General features: G+C 40.2%; 1 protein-coding gene across 16 annotated transcripts in view; it reads right to left on the bottom strand.

Annotated features, from left to right (window-relative positions):
• Window positions 1-3,189: 3,189 nt before the first annotated feature.
• BBX (BBX high mobility group box domain containing) overlaps window positions 3,190-18,717 on the bottom strand; it is a 135,710-nt gene continuing 120,182 nt past the window's right edge. For 13 of the 16 annotated variants that reach the window (XM_039732718.1, XM_039732717.1, XM_039732715.1 and 10 more), the window contains 4 exons: window positions 14,877-14,963; window positions 7,232-7,429; window positions 6,356-6,548; window positions 3,190-3,672 (listed from right to left, as the gene is read on the bottom strand). In XM_039732718.1, coding sequence (XP_039588652.1) covers window positions 3,585-3,672; window positions 6,356-6,548; window positions 7,232-7,429; window positions 14,877-14,963 — 566 coding nt within the window. In that variant the 3' untranslated portion in view covers window positions 3,190-3,584. The remainder of the gene's footprint in view (window positions 3,673-6,355; window positions 6,549-7,231; window positions 7,430-14,876; window positions 14,964-18,717) is intronic. The other 3 variants (XM_039732725.1, XM_039732724.1, XM_039732726.1) reach the window with 1 other exon arrangement.

The raw sequence follows: 18,717 nt of genomic DNA, 5'->3' as shown, positions 1-18,717 counted from the left end.
TTCACCCAAATGATAAAGACCAAAGCTGGAATTTAAACACCACAAATCCACACACTTCTGCAAGTCTCTTGTTCTTGTGCCCCTTCCCAACAACGCTTATCACTTTAATTTCAAAAGTCATGCACCAATGCTATAAAATAGAAACCCAAACTACCAAGAAATCTCTTGCTCCTGACTTTGGGATACCGTATTAGTATAAAAGAGCTAAATAAATATATTCTTTTCTGAAATCACAGCACATTCAAAGGGTACTTACTGCCAAAAGCAGAGCATTAAGTAATCTCCATAGATGTTTTCAGAATAATTTAGTCAGAAAAGACCTGTAAGATATGAAGTTTTGATTGATTTGGTCTAATACCTGGAAAATAGCCTACTGTGGGGATAAGAATCTGCATCTCAAATGTTCTGCAGAACATATTTCCCATATTTGTATACAGTACTAGAACAATTAAGAAGATATTACAGTAATTTTCTCCCAGCTTCTTAGATCTGTAGCTTTGGCTATGACAATGCATTTTGTATGCCTCAGAACTATGAAATATCAAAGATGACTAAATAAATAAAAGCCAAGGAAAACTGGGACAGTACTGCATTTTACACTTGAGACAAGATTCCCCCCTCCCACGGATAAGTCATAGAGGACAACTACAGTAAATGCTTGTCTTTTTTTTTTTCAAAGAAAGATTTATACACAGGTTCAGATCCAGAAAATAATGTGAAATGCATAAATATTGATCGCTTTAGCTAAGTTAAAATGGGTTCAGTAAAGTATGATACAACATATTCAGAATAAACAAAGCAGAAAAGCATCATATTTTGGTTTGCTTGAGATATACATAAGGTGCAACAATTTCTTCTCTAGAGGCATTTGTGGACAACGTGTTAACAGGTAACAGTGTTTGCTGGTATACCGAAGTACACACAATAGCAGTAAGATTTTCCAAAATGAAAGCAGCTGAAATTAATAAAAATTAAAACAAAACAAACAAGGAAAAAAAACCCAACACCAATACAGTAAGATATTGGTCTGAAGTTTTTGTTGTGCTAACAGACTTTGTTACCTGAAAATACTGATACCCCTTCTAGTAGATTCAGGGAAAATTCTAGCTACTCAAATCAAGACATCACTCAGAGAACCAACAAAGGCAAATGCCTAGTGAACTATAAAGCTTTGCAGGATTTCTGCTACTCTCAGTGCCTAATCGCTTAAAAATTAAGCATATCTACAAAAAGGTTTGTAAGTATCTGAAAACAGTCATATCCAGTAAACTGACCCAACCCTACCCCCTCTCTAAGGGAAAGTCAAGGAAAAGCAGATCAAGTAAGATATTAATTAATATAGAAAAAAGTAATTTTCTGTTTCTTTTAAAAAAGGTACCATTAATATACAGAAATATCTCCAGGAACAATATTGAAATTTAAATCGAGGAAGGATGGGGTGCTTTGACAAAAATATATCTACTCTAAAGGTTTCTAGAGAAATAAGTTAGTACCATTGTCAACGTGAACGGCCTGCACTGTAACATATTTGGATTTCAGCTAATTATAAAGTGGTCCAAAACTCCAAAAGCCACCCTGCTGTGACCCACAAGTTTTAAGTCTTTTAAATTTTTCCCGTCTTGTTAAAATAACTTATAAAACTTTAATAAAATCTTATTTAAAATACCACCATAAGCTGCAATGGCATTCTAGGGGCTCCTAGACATTTAGTCACCTGAATTTTTAAAAAAGCCTTTTCACTGACTCATTGGTTTGTAAATTTTGTTGTTCTTCTGTTCCCTGTGTTCATCACATGCATCCTTGATGTTGCTGTTTCAGTGACACTTCCCTACGTGTCTTTTGTCAGACCTTGAATCCTTTCTTAAAACTCTTGTGGTACACTGTATATTGTTTCCTGACACTGAACCAGAGACTTTCACTTAACTACAACAATGAAAGGCTAAACCTAGCAAGCATTAATAGTTACTGTCCATATGGCTATTACATCAAATTAGTTACAAAATAACCTCAAAACACATTATCAATTCAGTCAAGTATAAATAAGAATGCCTGATAGAATGATGTAAACTTGCATCATTTAAAGACTTAATTCAAAGAACTTCAAACTCAATCTAATACTATCAAAAGTTCAGCCAGTATGACGAAGACTAATAGAAAATTATTGCTGGAGTCCAATTTGGTAAATTGTTGTGCTACAATGCAAAAAGTAGGGAAACATCTTGTGCTATAGAAGAAGTACCCTGTTGAATTTGTAGCTTTAGATCAATTACTAGTGATCATTTTGCATCTATTGGTAGGAATCAATGGGTTATACAATAGTGTAAGTCAGAATAGTGAAGGTAACAGGCCAAGTGATACACTTGGCCTGCTTTTGGGATGTATTTATGATAGCAAAACACAAAAATTCAACACAAGCAGAGACAGAAACTGGCAGATGGATCTGTTTGGTAGTCTGAATTCAGTCAATAGCTACTCTTCAGTTGTAGTTTAACTGTATACAGCTTTCCACTTTACCAACACAAACTGCAATTGTCCCTTTATGCAAACTGTGAAGCTGATTTGGACTGTGCATAGTAACTACAACAATGCCAGTGTCTGTAAAATGTAAAAGGTATGTGTATTGGTGTACACTATATTGAAAAGTCATGGTTTTGAGTTATTCAGAACTGTGAAATAATACTAAGGTCACTTTTGAAAAACGCATTTGCAGTACTTTTTGTTTACAGGAAAGTTTCACCAAGTCGCTCAGATATCTCTGCAAAAATAAAGGAACCCTCCAAGGCATGAAAGACAAGTCAATTATCTGCAGTATTTTCTTTTCCATACACCACACCTTTTTCTAATGCACATCATCCTGGTTATTCAAAGCTAAATTAAAAAGAAACAAACCCAAACGTAGCCTGTCAGAACTTTTCCCAGTAAACTCTACCACTCTGGTGGCAAATATAAAAGTGCAGAACATCTGGACCACGTGGCTGCCCAAACACCGCTAACAATGGTACATCTGTCCAGGCTGCCTTGAGTTCTCTGGAACAGGTTTTAAATTCATTCTACAATATAAACGTAGGCATAACCTATTAATATAAACCATCTTAGAACTTAAATCTTCATGTACAAAAATGACTAAGAATATCTAATAGTAACTAGTGCAGTGCGTCAGTGTTTTTGTTGTTTTTTTTTTTCTTTTTCATTTAGAATAACTAGATATTATATGAAACTAGTCGTACTCTCTGGTTGGTAAAAGAGATGCTGTGTGAGCTAACAGTAAAGGCAGCCTTTTTCACACCAACCACCTGTTTACTGTTTAAAAGCCTTCAATAGAAAGCAAGCTCTGGGATCATTCCATTCATTCCACTCCATTTCAGTTCATTAATAGACAATATCACCCTCCTACACACTGGGTTCCAATTTGAGGACCTGGCCCAAGTTGCTAACGTCTGGCTTCCAGTGAATTCTGGGCCACTCAGAGCAATAAGCACTTTATTGCAGTCTCTAGTTCCACCATATGGACTGACTAGCTTCCCTTGGTAAAGACAAGGCTAGGATATTAGGTAAAGCACAATGTTTTACAATAAAGTGGAGCTTCACTGGTCAGCGCAGGAAATAAGCACTGGAGCCTGAGACATTTCATTTGGCTGTCCATCATGTGGGAGAGGTGTGGCCCTCTGACTTCTGGAAAAGAAGAAAAGAAAAGTCACCCATCAATACTTGGAGCACAGGAGGTGCTGTTATCAGACCTGAAAGGACAGGAAGCTGCTGTTTTAGGGTTTAGCACTTGACACAGACATGGCAGCACAGTAACTCCTCACTGCTGCAGGTGCTCACATACTCTGGTTACACCTGCTTTAAGATGAGCCCCTGCAACAGTAACACAATATCCTGAGGACAACCTACATCACATTGCAAAGGCAGGAAAAAACAGATGTGATGGTATTTGACTACACAAAGCAAAATCCACAGCATAGGAGTAAGTTAAGGGCACACAAGTGCTGTGACTCATTTTGTAAGGGAGCTGCTGCAGCCCTCAGAAGCAGAGCATATAGCATGTGTGGCAAGAGATAAATGCACAGAGGCACAGATCAGGTTAGTGTGAGTCAACAGACAGCTTTTAAGCAATATGAAAATATACTCATCAGCAGAGTTGTACTGGGATTCCTCCACATTACCTGACTACATAAGCCTAGCACATCTCTTTCATTACTACAGCAGTGCTAATTTAAAAATGATCTCTTGGCACAGGGTATCATAAAAATAAACTGTGCCAGAATTATGAGCTGGAAATCAACATCAGTCATGGTACAAAATGGACTTCGGAGAACTCCTTTGCAGCTTGCCTTTTAAAATACATACACTGCCTGTTATCTACTCTCACAGATGAGGTTCTATTTTTGTTACAGTATTTGTCATTGGTAGCAATGAAAATCTGGGGCCTGCTTCTTATTTACACCAGGGACACTTTACCTCACTCTGGCCCAGTTAAGACGCCCAGCAGAAACCCCCAGCAGAGGTACCCACGTGCTTCACACAAGGGGAGTGCAATGAAGTGGCCTTGGCACAAAATGCAGCTCAGACTCACAGTGCTTAACCAGGAAATGCACAAGGTAAATAAAGACAAGCAGAAGACTTCCAATCAAAACCATGCTGCCAGAAGGACTCCACGTCCCAAGGCTCTATGAAGCTATTAAAAAGCATTACATTCAGACACTGAAGAAACACATCAAGCAAACCTCCAATTCTTTTCTTCACATTTCTGGATATTTGCAAATAAAGTGAGTTACAAAAGGTAACAACAGTTGACACAGTAGAAAACAGAGGCATCTAGCCTGTAAGATTTAGGCTTCTGTTTTGACTTCCATTTGCCAAGTCAGTGAGAGATGTGGCTAACTTTCTACTGGAAGAGTCCTCCCCTGTTGTCATTTCACATCCCTCAGGGTGATTACAAACTGGCATTTCCAACAGCTGTGGGATATTTGCCCATTTCGTGTTTTCAGGCTTTATGAAAGATGCTGCCTTGCCTGAGCTACATAATGAGATGACAAAATATGGGATTCAAAGAGAAAGACCCAAGCACAAAGCTCTGCAAAACATTAGCTTGCTTCAACAAGGACAAGAGAAGGACAAGAACTTTAAAGAGGCACAAGGAAGAAAAACCACAGCAGAGCAAATCCTGTTGCTTTTGTGTTTTTCTGGTCAGTGTTAATGGCAGTCAATGAAACCACAGTGGTGTGAGTGAGAGCAGAGCTTAGCACAGCACTTCCACAAGTCCCATTTTGTGGTTTATGATGACAGACAGCCTGACTGCAGTGTGAAATCACTTCTCACCCAAAACAACACTGCTTGAGCAAGACAACAGCTTCTGCAGAGAGGAACTAGCAGATATGTTTCTTTTAGGGTTCCTGAGCTTCTAAAAAGCTTTTGAGCATTTGATGTGCAGCCTGAACACAAAGCACTGGGTTCATCAATGGGGCCCATGAGAGGAACAGTTAATTGACGTTGTGAATTGTTTAATGAACTGCTGCCTTGAGGAGTTGCTTAGGCAGCCAGCAATTTGTCAACTGGCATCTGCAGAGGCTGTGATGGTTTCAAACTGGCCCAGTGCTCCCTCATCAAGCTTTCACTGCAGGATAGGATGGGGTTTCATATTCAGTAAGTTCCATGAAAGAACAACACTGGATAACCAAGAGCCAAGAAGGATCTGCTGTAATTGGTTTACTCCCATCACAGGTCTGACCATTCTGTACTGATTCATAAGTAACTTGCACATTCTCCACCTTATGGATGGCCTACTCAATAACTGAGAGGACCAACCCAAACTAAACCCATGGCTTTCCATCAGCCAGAGTTGTTCTGCCCCATGCTATTCTGCAGATGCTTTGTCTTCTACACAGCAAAAGCACAAGAGTAAGAATAACTAGTTAGCTTCCCTCAGCCATGTTCAGCATAAAAAAATTGAGAAATTTCAAAATGTATTAAATTCTCTCCACCATCTTAGGTTTTAGGCCACTGGAAAATGCAAATCAGCATGCAGTAGCTATTTAAATCTCCTATTATCTGACACATAGCATCTGATCATTCTCAGTCATTAGGATCTCAAGGGTCATATGAACCTGTTTACATACAAAAATTGGTACGTAAGCTTACTGGGGAGGATCATTTTACTAACTGCTAAACAGATTACACTGCCATTTAGGTGAAGACAGCACTACTAAGCAAGTGGGGTAAAGCAGACATTCATAGAAAGCTGTGGAAGGGAAATGCAGGCCAAATTAAACAGTCTGCTATTCACATGCTTTCTGAACAAGCTGTCAGCCACATGCTATTTACTTAAGACAACAAGAAGAGAAGAAAACCATACCTGTGTACATTTTCCATGGCTGCTACTTCTGCCAGAGCAGCTAAGCTAAAAAATGCAGACACTGCTGGCATATCTGACGTAATACTATGATTTTCTTCTGTCTCTGTGTTTCTGGAGCATTCACTGTTGCAATCCGTTTCTGCACTTGATGATTTTTGAAGAGTACTTTGTGGCAGCTCTTTTGGCTTCTCCTCTGCAAAGAAAGAAAGTTAAGCATGCAGACGTAGTCCATAAATTCACTGCAGCCTACTGATATGCTGATTAGTCTGGTGTTAACAGAACCTGTACCTTCAGGACTTTGATTCTGCCAGTGTCATCTGATTCATGCTGTGACCTCTTCTGACTCTGACTACTGGGTCAGAAGCACAGTACTAAGGTCTATGAAGCAGTTTACTGATTTTGCATTCAATTTTGCATGAATTTGATTTTTTTGGTCAGGCAAGAGAGCTTTTGTGTATGTTTTAGACACAGCAGTCCTGAAAGATTATCTTACTGGAGAACAAGGACTCTGGCATTAACTGTCATACTGTGAAATGCAGCTTTACAGCCTATAACCAGGTGCAGTGCAATTTCTTTGCTGGACTGGAAACAAATTGTGAAAGGTAACCATTCTCCATTTCTCTCTGCATGAGTTCACAGTTCTTAGAGTGAAATACCCAGGGAGAAAAGACAAATTTTGTCATTCAAACAAAAGAAGTTGGCCATTACTGACTCAGTGATTTCCCAGTTGGTTGATAGCCGTATTTTAAATAATGACCGTTCTAAGCAGATAAGAAAACAAGATAATTAAAAAACACCGCCCTGACAGGCTGCTTGTACCTTCAAACCTTCTCCAACCATTCAGTTTTAATGAAATTTTAACTCCAATTTCCTTACCCAGTGTCCCTGCTGCTGGTGACACTCGCCCATCTGCTGTTCGGACAAGATGTGTGATCTTAGTTTTCCTTGCTTTCCTTTTCTGGCTGCCAACTAAAGGCTCATGCATCATTGCTGGCTCTGGAGTGTTTAGGGCAGATATAGAAATTTTATTCTTCCAGGCAGCCTCACTGGAATTTCTGTCTTCTAATAGTATGGCTGTAAGAGAACAAAACCACAACTTTAGATGTAGAATAATTTAGCCACTAGCTATGCTCATTTTGCATCTGTCTGCATAAAACTGTTCCTCACAGGTACTCAAGAGCATAACCCATGCCAAAACATGATCTGAATGCCACAGATGTTTGCAGTGAAGTAACAGAATCCACCTTAAAGATATACTGAAGGTTCAAGTTTGTAATGTTTGCCAAGAAAACTCTGAGACTGGCAGCAGCACTTGAGTGGGAGCAGGGTATTGCGCTGTGTAAAACATTCTGCAACAGAAGATGTCAACAAGTGGCTAAGAGACAAAATGTATTTAAGGAACAACAAGGGCCCTCACATAAGCTTATCTTAGCTCAGAGACAGACTGACAAGCAGAATTCAGCAATTCCTGACTAAAACCTCTTTAGTCACTCTACATCAACTCCTTTAAGAAAAGGAAATACTACCTTTTACAAAATAACAAACCTTAAAAAACACCCCAAAGGCTACAAATAAAAGAGCATAACTGGATAACAGCTGAAGACAAGCATGCTAAAAAAATGGAAGTAAGCATGGGATAGAATACCATGACAGAAATACTGCCCATATAAATTCAGAGAATGAGAAAGGAACAGTTTAAATCTTTTCAGCAGCTCCATTCTTGACATTCTGAAGCAGCCTTTTACCCCGACATGGAACATGATCCCAAATTTTCACTTGACTAAAGAATTTATTTTAATCTTGTTCACAAAGAAATTGATCAGACAGCAATCACAAAACATATTTAAGCTTCCAAAGTCTGTGCTCAGTGCCTAGTAGTCAACTGTTTGCAATTTGCATTGATTCAATAAGCCATTCTGCTGATCCCATGGGGTATCACTAGTACATAGAGGCAATCTGTGACATCTTTTTCCCTCCTGTGATAAGGTGTTATGAAGCCTGCCCCATCTGTGACCACTGTTAGAGGGTTAGAAGGAGGCTCTATGTTGAGGTTTGTATGGGGGGGGCTCCCCAGAGGAGCCTCCAAAGCTGTGAGTTTGCTGGTAGCAACAGGCAGGCAAAGAGACTCCACATGGCTTCTGAGGGTGCCGATTAGATGAGGGTTTATTGGAGGTCCCACCCTCAGGAACAGCATGTTTAATGAGGGAGAAGGGGGGAAGGGGCAGAGGGAGAGCTTAGGGGAGAGAAGGGCCAAGAGAGAATCTGGTCTCCCTCGCACAGCTTAAGAGGGAAATTCAAAGTGGGTAACAAATAAGACTTGGGCCAATGGGATTACAGATACATGATGGTTCAGGGCAGGAACACAGGCTTGGACTAAACTGTTCGTTTTGGAGGGGTGAGACAGCGCATATCATTTAACTAAAATGCAACACCACAGCTACAGGTAGCAAATAGAATGCTCAAGTAATTTTTTTACAGGTGCTCTAACCTGTTTTGAAATAACTGGGAACATTCATGATACCTGCACCAAGTTCTTGAGGTATTTTTTCCCAGTACATTGCCATCCTGAATGATTACGTATTTCTTCCTGCAACCTCATCCCTCCTGCTGCATTTTCAACTCGTTATTTTCTTTACTCCCTGTCAGGTTATATCCCATCTCTTTTCAACAGTCCTTGATATATTTTCCACAGCTGTTATTGTGTCTACAGTTAGCTCACTCTTCCCTCCAGTTTCTTTTAATCTTTCTCTGCATTATAAAGACTTTTTAAAGACACATTTGTCACTTTTTGGGTGGTTTGACCAGCAAAAATTACACACACAGAACTGAAGCCACAGTGCAAATAACTGCTCTTTAAGAATTGTTAAGAACTGAACAATTCCAATCTCCTGCACTGAGACTGGTGGTGTCACACAGGAGCATCCAGCCCCACAAACAGCCTAAGAGTCTGCATGGCCTTTGCCTTTCCCATTAGTGTGTATTTCTGTTTATTGTTAGTTTTGTAGATTTAATGAACTTTATATATTCAAAGATACAGCTAATACCACCTTTATATTTTGCTGGCTTTTTAAACTGTTCATTGTGTGAGGATATGGACTAGATGAAGAGAATAACTGCAACACATTTAATCTTGTTAGCAGTTTCCCTTTGCTCTTCTGTTTGAACGGGAAGGACCTTTAATGTTTTATTGTAAAAATATAATCAGATCTAGTACATACATGCACAAACATTTGAAACATTCCAAACTTTAATTTGTTTATGATTTTAATTCACCTACATTCTCTTGTAAAACATTTTTGAACTTGCGCATGTTCTTTATTTGGGAAAAAAGCACACAGCTTCAATTAGTATTTTGAAGTGCTTAGCTCTAGCTGCCAACCTCTCCAGAGCACAGCTTTGCCGTAAAAACTGGTTTTTTTTGTAAAGAGTGCTCAAGAGAAAGCACAGGAAAAGATCCACCCTGTAAGAATCCAATTAAGTAAAAGCAACAATGTCTGCAAATGTGACTTTCAAGTAACTCAACTGGGCCAACAGTGAGATATTCAGATAAGCTTTGTGCATGAAGACCAGGATCTTAATTGGAATGTATAATTAAATAGGCAGCTTTCTCTCCAGATTTCTTATTTGGGAATTCATAAGCATTGATTATGTTTTAATGCAATGGTCTGGTTGTAGTCCAACACTATCTGTTAATTCTGATTGCTCTAATTAGCACTTTGACACTGCTGTCTACTTCTAGCTTGATTGAGTTTATAATGCTTTTAATCTTAGTACTACAACTAACTTTTTTTTTTTTTACATTTAATAAAAAAATTAAGACATGATTTCAAACAATGAACAACATACAATTAAAAGAGACTTGATTTGGTATGCGTTTAATTAGATGTGTTGTATGTCAGGTCACTAGAAATTAACTTGATTGATCACTACAGCTGAGGTATCCCTTTTATATTTTTCTTTCTCATATTGTATGTGTCAAAAAATAAAGAGGAAAAAAAACCCTTGAAAGGTAAAATAGGCAATAGTGGAAGACACAAGGAGTATATGATGTTGGCACATTTGACTAAGAAACAGCAGAAGGTGGCTGTAAAAGCTCAGATGCAGTAATATTACTCCCTCTCCATGTTTTTATATTGTTTTATATTCCTTCTCCCAAGTTTTTATTTTAATCCTTGAAATAAGACTTGAAAGTCAGGTACTTTTCTCCTCTAGCTCTAAAAGAAGCTCTTTATCACTTCAACATAACATTGCTGCCATACAGTCTTGAAGAAGGAAGCATTGAAGGTTTACAATGAGTATTTTGTGTGTGTGGGTGCAGGGTGAATGTTGAAGGGAGGAGCATCTTTTTCTCTTCTTTAGCAGTCTTAGTGGACACTGGGTTTAGACATCATTTCACTGACTTCTTCACAGAGTATTATTCAAGTAGACATAAAACTTGACTTGGAAATCACACTAAGGCTTGACTTGCAAGACCCTTTGTGCTGATCTCTAGAGGAGAAAGGAGTCCATGTTTCAACAACTCCACATCTAAACTTATGTGCTCCTGCACCTTCTTCAAGAGGAATAGCATCCCACTGCTTCAAGTGACAAAGGTATATCCATACAGATGCTCCAAACCAGGACCTGGTTTTGTTCTACAGGAAGGATAGGGCTAGGCAGGTTTAATTCCCTGTAGTTTTCTTTAATCCATTTGATATCCATTCTGTTTCCACACTGTCCTGCATTCAAGAGTTGTCCCAAGAGGAACTCAGCTAATTTTCAGGGGAACATTGTTTAGACACGAAATGAGATTCTGCAGTTATTTTGCAGTCCTGCCAACAGGCAGTTGCATGCTCAGCTCTCCATGACAGGGGCAGAACTACTGGGCTATCTTTGCAAGCAGAGTTGAGAATATACCATGAAGGTGTGAGCCCTCAGGCATGCCTACACCACAGTGTCAGAAATGACTCTGAGAGAGACATATCCAGAGGTCTGTGTCAGATGGTTTCCTCAGCTAAGGTTTGTTAAAGGTCTGCACGGACAGTTTATCTACTCTGCAGCCATGCAGAGGACACATAGTCTTATTTCCCCCCTATCTTTGTAAACAAGAAAAACAAAGTCAATTGAAACGACTCGCCATACCACAGCTTTTCAGATGAGCTTTTCAGACCAAACTCCAACAAAACAGAGACTTTAAAGAATTTCTTTAGTGATGCCTGTTATGAGAGACAGCTACAGAAGCTCTCTAACCACACTTGGTGGAGAACAAATGCTTTGTGGGTCTAAGCATGCTGGTATCAAGGAAGAAAGGTGGGCTGTAATGATTTAATTGTCTTTATGAAGATAAACAGTGAAAATCTAGCCAGACAGAGCATCACTTCAAGTCATCAGTGTCCATGGAACCACTTCACCAAGGAAGTGATGCCAAACAGACTCACCTGGCAGAAATTCCAGCTCTTCTGACAACAGGACACTGCTACAATACTGCTTTGGGGCCAGGCAGCACACAGAGATGCAGCAAGGACTGGGGACTAACAAGCAGAGATACAAAGCAGCAGATGGTCAAAGCAGCTGTAGGAGACAGCCGCCTGGGCGGGAAGCTCTGCTGCAGGAGCCTGTCCCGATCCAGCCCTCCTCCAACCAGAATGGCTGCCAAAGGCACAGAGCTACTGGTTCCCTCCGGGCTGAAAGTGCCACAAAACAGGGCTCTGATGTATGTGGGAGAGCTGCTGTAGGAGCAGGCACAGCAACAGGGCTGCTCCACGTGTGAGCTGGTGCTGAGACCAGCGCATGTGCTCATCCTCTCTTCTCCCCTTCCTGTGCCAAGGCCAGTGTTACAGCTGGCTGCTGCACAGACCATACAAGAACCTCAGCACAGCTCACCAAGTGTACCTGAAAATATGCAATCACTCTGATTTATCACTTTAAGTACTGCTTCCCATTGGAAAGCCCTTCTGGTGTGGCAGAAAAATAAAACTCCCAGATGAGTGTTAAATTTCCCAAACAGGCATGGGTCCAGTTTTTCTTCTGTCAGCCTTCCTAAGGAAGGGATGTATTCCTTGACATATTCAATCGTGTTACTGTGTGCTCTCTGTAGCATTTCACTGGGGTTTAACTGGGCTGTACCCAACTCTTTGAACAGCTGCAAACTCTTAACGTGGTGATGTGCACTGGTGCTGCTGTGTACAGCAGGGTCAAAATTCACTCAGATTTTCATACCAGAGACACACGGACAACACGACACAATCACATTAAATCTGCCTCTACTGCACTTACTTTCCTTACTTACTCCTAACAGATGCACACAGGCACACACACATTTCAACATGAAAAAACATGAAGCCAACGTGACCTCTCCTGATAGCAATCCTTCCAAGTGTCTCCTCTGCAGCTATACAAACATTCAAGCTCCTTCTTTCTGCAGAATTAACTTTATAAAAACCAAAATCACACATTAGGTAGACTTGTGACTCACCACAAGTATAAACTAACCACAAAAAGGAGTAGAAATTTTAATTTATTGTTTGATTCACGGAATGCTCAAATAAATATTATCTGAACTGAAATGAAGATTCTGGGATTCCCATCTTGAATGCTGCAGAATATGAGACAGCTCAGCCACACGGGCCACACGCTTTAGGGCTTGTTGCCTAGGAACTCCTGGATGGAGGATGAAGATCTGTAGGCAGATGAGGGAGAGGCTCTCCAGCATGTGCTGAGGCCATGCCCATACTGCTCTTTGCTGATCAAGATTTTGGTTTCAGTAGCTAATGGTACACTTCAGAGTAGGCAAGACTCCAAATTTTCTCCCCTCTGTAATTCAAGGGAAAATACAGTTCCCCACCAATATACAGACATTCATTGCCTTTCCTCTGATGATTGTATGTGGGCTCCAAGTTCATGTCTTTGCTTTAGTCTTGGGAGGAACTTAGCAAGCTGGCTCTGCCCCAGAAAATGCACAGACACATCTTTAATGTTTAGACACTATGACATTATTCACATGCTTAACTTCCAAGGACATGCCTCTGTGCTCTGCTGGAACAAGGCCAGGGTACTCAACACTTGCCAGGGTTGAATCTTTGATCATAGTGCACACTTCACTTCGTATCAAAACAGGCTGGCTTCTTTTAAACAAATGCAGGGTTTGATATTTTGTTTACCCACATTTTTATCTGCAAATTTTAAGGTATTTGTATTTTTTACTCTTTATCATCTATTAAATACTTTCTGTTTCTTTTCCCCCAGGAGAATTTAAACACCCATTTGTCTTAATAATTTGTCTACACGGTCTATTAATAATTCAGGAACAAAATCTGAATGACGCCAAATAAAAATTATGCTAATGTATGATGCCTTTTTTACACCGACATAGAAGCAAGATAGTTACTTTTCATAAGCAACTGCCACAACATATTCGTTGTACAAATACAACAAGACAGAGCAAGTAATTTTGATTTGCACCGTGGAATGCAGAAGAGCAGGCAGAGCCTATGTGGGAAAATAGTTTATGTGCAAAACAGATGACAGAAAACACAGCACCAGGAAAGGACAGGAAATTACATGGCCAAGTCTTAAGAAAAGTTATTAACCATAAAGGTAGCTGGGGAAACTAGAGATGGGAACAACCATTTTATTATCTTAGAGATGAACATGGGTAGGGAAGAAACCAGACAAATTAATGAAGTTAAGTAAGCAGAACCAGAGAGGTTTTTCTAGATTACAGGAACAATGCAGGAGAGAACATCACTGTGGAACAGGGGAACAGCTTGGGCATAACTTGATAGTGTGGGCAACATGATGATAAAAAAAAAGGGCCCAGGGAAGCAGGCTAAACTATAATCCTATTTTGAGTTTCTAGTGTGCAGGATATTATGATACTGTAACAAGAAAAAGACTTTAGAGAGCTAACAGAGGATAGCGGGCAGACAAGGTCCAGAACATAACTTAAAAAAGTGCAGAAGGCATTTTCAGTATGAAACAAACAGAAAGCTGGTTTAAGATTTCTACAGAGGCAGGGTTGGATGCTGGTATTTCTGAGATCTGGTGCAGAAACAAGTGCTTACATCCTGACCAGGTTCTTACACCTTGACCAGCTGCAGTCTGCAAAGTTCCAGACAGCAAGAAATCACAGGAATAAGAGATAGGGACATGCAAAAATTCTCTGGCAAAATAATATGGTCACTGATACAGAAGAATGCAGATAAGAGCAACCTAAGGACTACAGAGCTGTGAGCTGTAGAAGATTAAAGTTTTCGGGGCCAACTGCAGAACTGCCCTTGCTTTGTCAGCTCTGCTGCATGGCACCTGGAGCAGGGAAACTGTAATTAAAGGGAGATGCCAACTGAAAACAAAACAGCATCATACTGGAGTAAGGAATATCAACTGGAGCCAGAAGGCAATGGAATCACAGCAGACAGGGAAAACAAGGAACCAAAGCAATCAAAGACTAGAGAGCTGAGGTGTCTCTGTCTAGAAGCATTTCCCCAAGACTGAATTGAGAAAGAAGGAAGCTGAAAACCTTAATTAAGCAATGCACCAGTACCTGTGTCCGGAACATTAAGCTTCTTTCTGTGCTTAAATTTGCTGACAATTTTGTGGAATAAGTTCTTTTTCTGAGACTGGAATGAACCTACAGACAACATTAATAATACATACTTTTAATTAGAAGCTTGAAAAAGAGTACAACAGTCACACTATGTACTGTACAACCTCCCCTTCCTATAGTACAAGTTGCCATATGACAGGGAAGCATAAAACCTGATCTTCTGTCTGAAGGGACTCCGGAGGCTTTCAGCAAGCTGCAGTTCAATCCACTACCTCCCAATGTTTAAGTGCATACAGTGCATTTTGGGGAATGAAGCCCTTAGGAAAGCCTAGCCATACAACAAAATGGGTTTTTTTTCTTGCTTACTTAAAGATATACTCCCTTTTGCAGAAGCCCTTAGGAAAGCCTAGCCATACAACAAAATGGGTTTTTCTCTTCCTTACTTAAACATATACTCTCTTTTGCATGTATACTGGGCTTGGCTGGCAGGGAGTAAACTTAACAGTGCTGGAAACACACCCATGGTTTAGTTACTGCTGAGCAGTGTTTACAGAGCATCAAGATCTCTCTCATTCTGGCACCCCAGCAAGTAGGCTGAGGGTGTTCAAGAGGCTGGGAGGGGACATAGTTGGGACAGCTGACCCACATGGGCCAAGAGGCATTTTACACCATGCTCAGCACAAAACTGTGCTGGGGAAGTGTTTTTTGAAGTTGTCTATTGCTCAGGTAACTGACTGGACATCAGTCAGCTAGTAGTGAGTGCTGGCTTTGGCATTACTTGTTTCCTCCCTCCAACTTATGAAACTGCCTTCTTCTTGACCCAATGTAATAGTTTTGCAAAACTACTACACCCACTAAGTATTTTTCCTTGTTTTTGCCCCTCCTATTATCTTCCACATCCCACTGTTGGAGGGAGCAACACGGTGGTAACATACTTACCAGTCAGGACCAACCCACCACAGGATGAAAGAGCTACCACTACCTTTCTGGTGACCAGAAATGAGATATACTAAGTGCAAAAGTTAAAGCCCCCATAGGAGGAAGGTGAGGTATGTCCAGCTCATGGTTATCATTCCTACTTTGCCCGCAGAGTCGTTACTAGGAGCAGTTGGAAGACATCTTGTGTGACATTGGACCACAAAACATGCCACTATCAGATGTCATCAAGAAGTTTGCCTTTGCTTCATTAGGGGAGCAGACAGTGATATAACAGCAACATAGGCATAAGAGATGCATAATCTCCACAATGCAAAGCACATTTTAGGGAGTTTACAGAAACTCAACTTCAAAATCTTATTTCCAAAGAGACAGTGGACAAGTAAGTCTTCAGGCTAGTTCAGAACAGACCAGCCCAAACAGAAATGAGATGCTATACACGTGACAAGATGATTCATAGCCTAACAAGCTGGTGTCCTTCCCATCTCTAGCTCACGTGTAACAGGATTCTACCCACCACAAATACTCGCCTTTTCCACTCCTCATCCTTAAAAGGAACCAGACACACACACTGACTACTGGGACACAACTGCAACCATGTAGGAATGTGCAATCAGGGTAAATCTATTTATACATCTGCAATTTGCCATCTCAGACTCCATATGCAAGGAAAAAAAAGAGTAAAGTGTGTAGCACACAGAAGAAGTATTTAGTCTTATGAAGTGAAAGCCATTCACAGACACTAGGCTGTCTGATCAATACTGAAAATTACTGAGAGAAAACTATAATCCAGACAGAGGCAGGCATAGAAGCTTTAACATCTTGCCCACGTCGGCTTCGTGGCTCACTGCTACTTCTTTTTTTAATATGGAAGAAATCATAACTTTGGAGAAAGATTAATAAACTGTCTTATGAAGTGAAAGCCATTCACAGACACTAGGCTGTCTGATCAATACTGAAAATTACTGAGAGAAAACTATAATCCAGACAGAGGCAGGCATAGAAGATTTAGCATCTTGCCCATGTTGGCTTTGTGGCTCACTGCTACTTCTTTTTTAACATGGAAGAAATCAAAATTTTGGAGAAAGATTAATAAACTCCCAAAAATCTAGAAGTCAAACAACAAACCAAGTAAAGTCCAAGCAAGAGATCATCTCAGGCAACATCAGCTTGAATCTGAACAGCTTTACTAGAACCTGTATAGGAAACACCTCAAAGTACAGTAGAAGAGGCCATATTCACTCAAACTTATTGAAGTGTTGTTCTACAAATTTTACAACAGTTTCCTGAGTATCACAGAGGACTAGTCTAGTGTCACTGCAACAAAAATGTAAAACAAGGAATGAGAAATCTCGGAGAGCTTGAGCAAAAGCCTAAGTGAAAGAACTAAGCTTTTCTTGATACCAAGCTTAGATGCTTCATCTACATCAACAGAAACAAGTCTTCCCACCAGTTCCACAAGAAGACAGAGGTACGTAACTACATGATTCTTGTGACATTTTTGTTATTATTATTATCCTTTACTTAGCTGATTAGCTATTTTTTTCAGGTGCTTGGAAGAAGCAACATGTTACATATCACCCCATGTCTCAATTTCTACAACTCAACCTGCACTATACAAACCACCTCAATCACTATGACAGACAGTCAGCCAGTGTCAGCAACTCTAAGCACAATAACTGAGATGAAAAACTCAGAAGATGACAAGCATTGCACACAGGGGGAAACCTGTGTCTTTCATCTCTTTTTTCCCCACATCAAAGGCACCTTTGTCATCAGCCTGTATCTGCAAAATACCACTTTCCCATATGGAAAATCCAGAGACTTCAGTAGAGCCAAAGAAAATCTGCCCTTCAGTAAGGAAACCTTCAATTTCCTTCCCTTTTAGCTGTAACTCCTGGAAGACAGTGCCCAGTGACAATTAGAATACCCTTTGGCCATAAAAGCATTGAAAGAGAAGACAGGCTAATAGCTAAATAAGTCAACAGTTCATACGTGGACTTTACAATGTAACTTCTGACTCCACAAGAAACTTCATCCACACTCTTTGCCTTACCAGTGCAAGCACAGCCACCACGCTGGAGCTGACAGGATGCCTGGCTGGGCTACACCTGTTTTATGGGGACAACAGGCAAGTATTCCAAGACTTTGAACAAATGCCACTTGTGAACATTCAATCCAGAGAAAATCCATGACTGAAGAAATGAACCTAAAAGTCTTGCTGTTTGGCAACGGACCCTCTAAATATATATATATATATTTAGAAAGCTGAAAAAAACCTTTTGATTTACTTGACATTGTTAGACAGCCATCTACTAATCTTGCTCTGTTGGAAATATTCTATACATTTATTCCTCTCCCTCGCACTTCAGAAATTGCTACAGGATTTAATCCCTGGCTTGTCCATAGTGCTCACTGAGGACAGTAGGGATTCCTCCTGGGAATACTTGCTATGGCCAGCGGCAGCTGTCTGGGGAAGAAGCAGGCAAGAAAATGAACCATAACTACATTTCCTCCACATTTCTGGGCATAGGCCCCCTTTGCTCTCAAAAAGTTAATTGTTTTAAAGGATCTGATCAAATAGAGGATGTTTCAATTAGATCCTAACAAAATCAAGACAACCAGTTTGTGCATTTTTGCATCTCTCAGAGGAAGGCACTGTATTTTTAGGTCATGATCCTTGGAATATTACAGCTCAAAATCTCCAAGCATCTGAATGCTTTGTACTGAGCCAAAAAAACCCCAGAGCTAAGACCAAGTGGAATGCCACAAAGAAGCATCCATTTTAAGCTGATGTTTTATTTCTAGTCCTAGAGGCCACAGACAAAAAAGAAAAAAAAAAGTAGACAATCTATTCCCCAAATAAAAGCACACTGTGCATTCCCTTCTTTGCCTTCCCAAA

This window comes from Passer montanus, unplaced genomic scaffold, assembly GCF_014805655.1.
Source record: "Passer montanus isolate IOZ18808 unplaced genomic scaffold, ASM1480565v1 scaffold80, whole genome shotgun sequence".
NCBI lineage: Eukaryota > Metazoa > Chordata > Aves > Passeriformes > Passeridae > Passer > Passer montanus.
The sequence above is the reverse complement of the archived record's forward strand: the minus strand, read 5'-3'. Positions and strand labels throughout refer to the sequence as shown.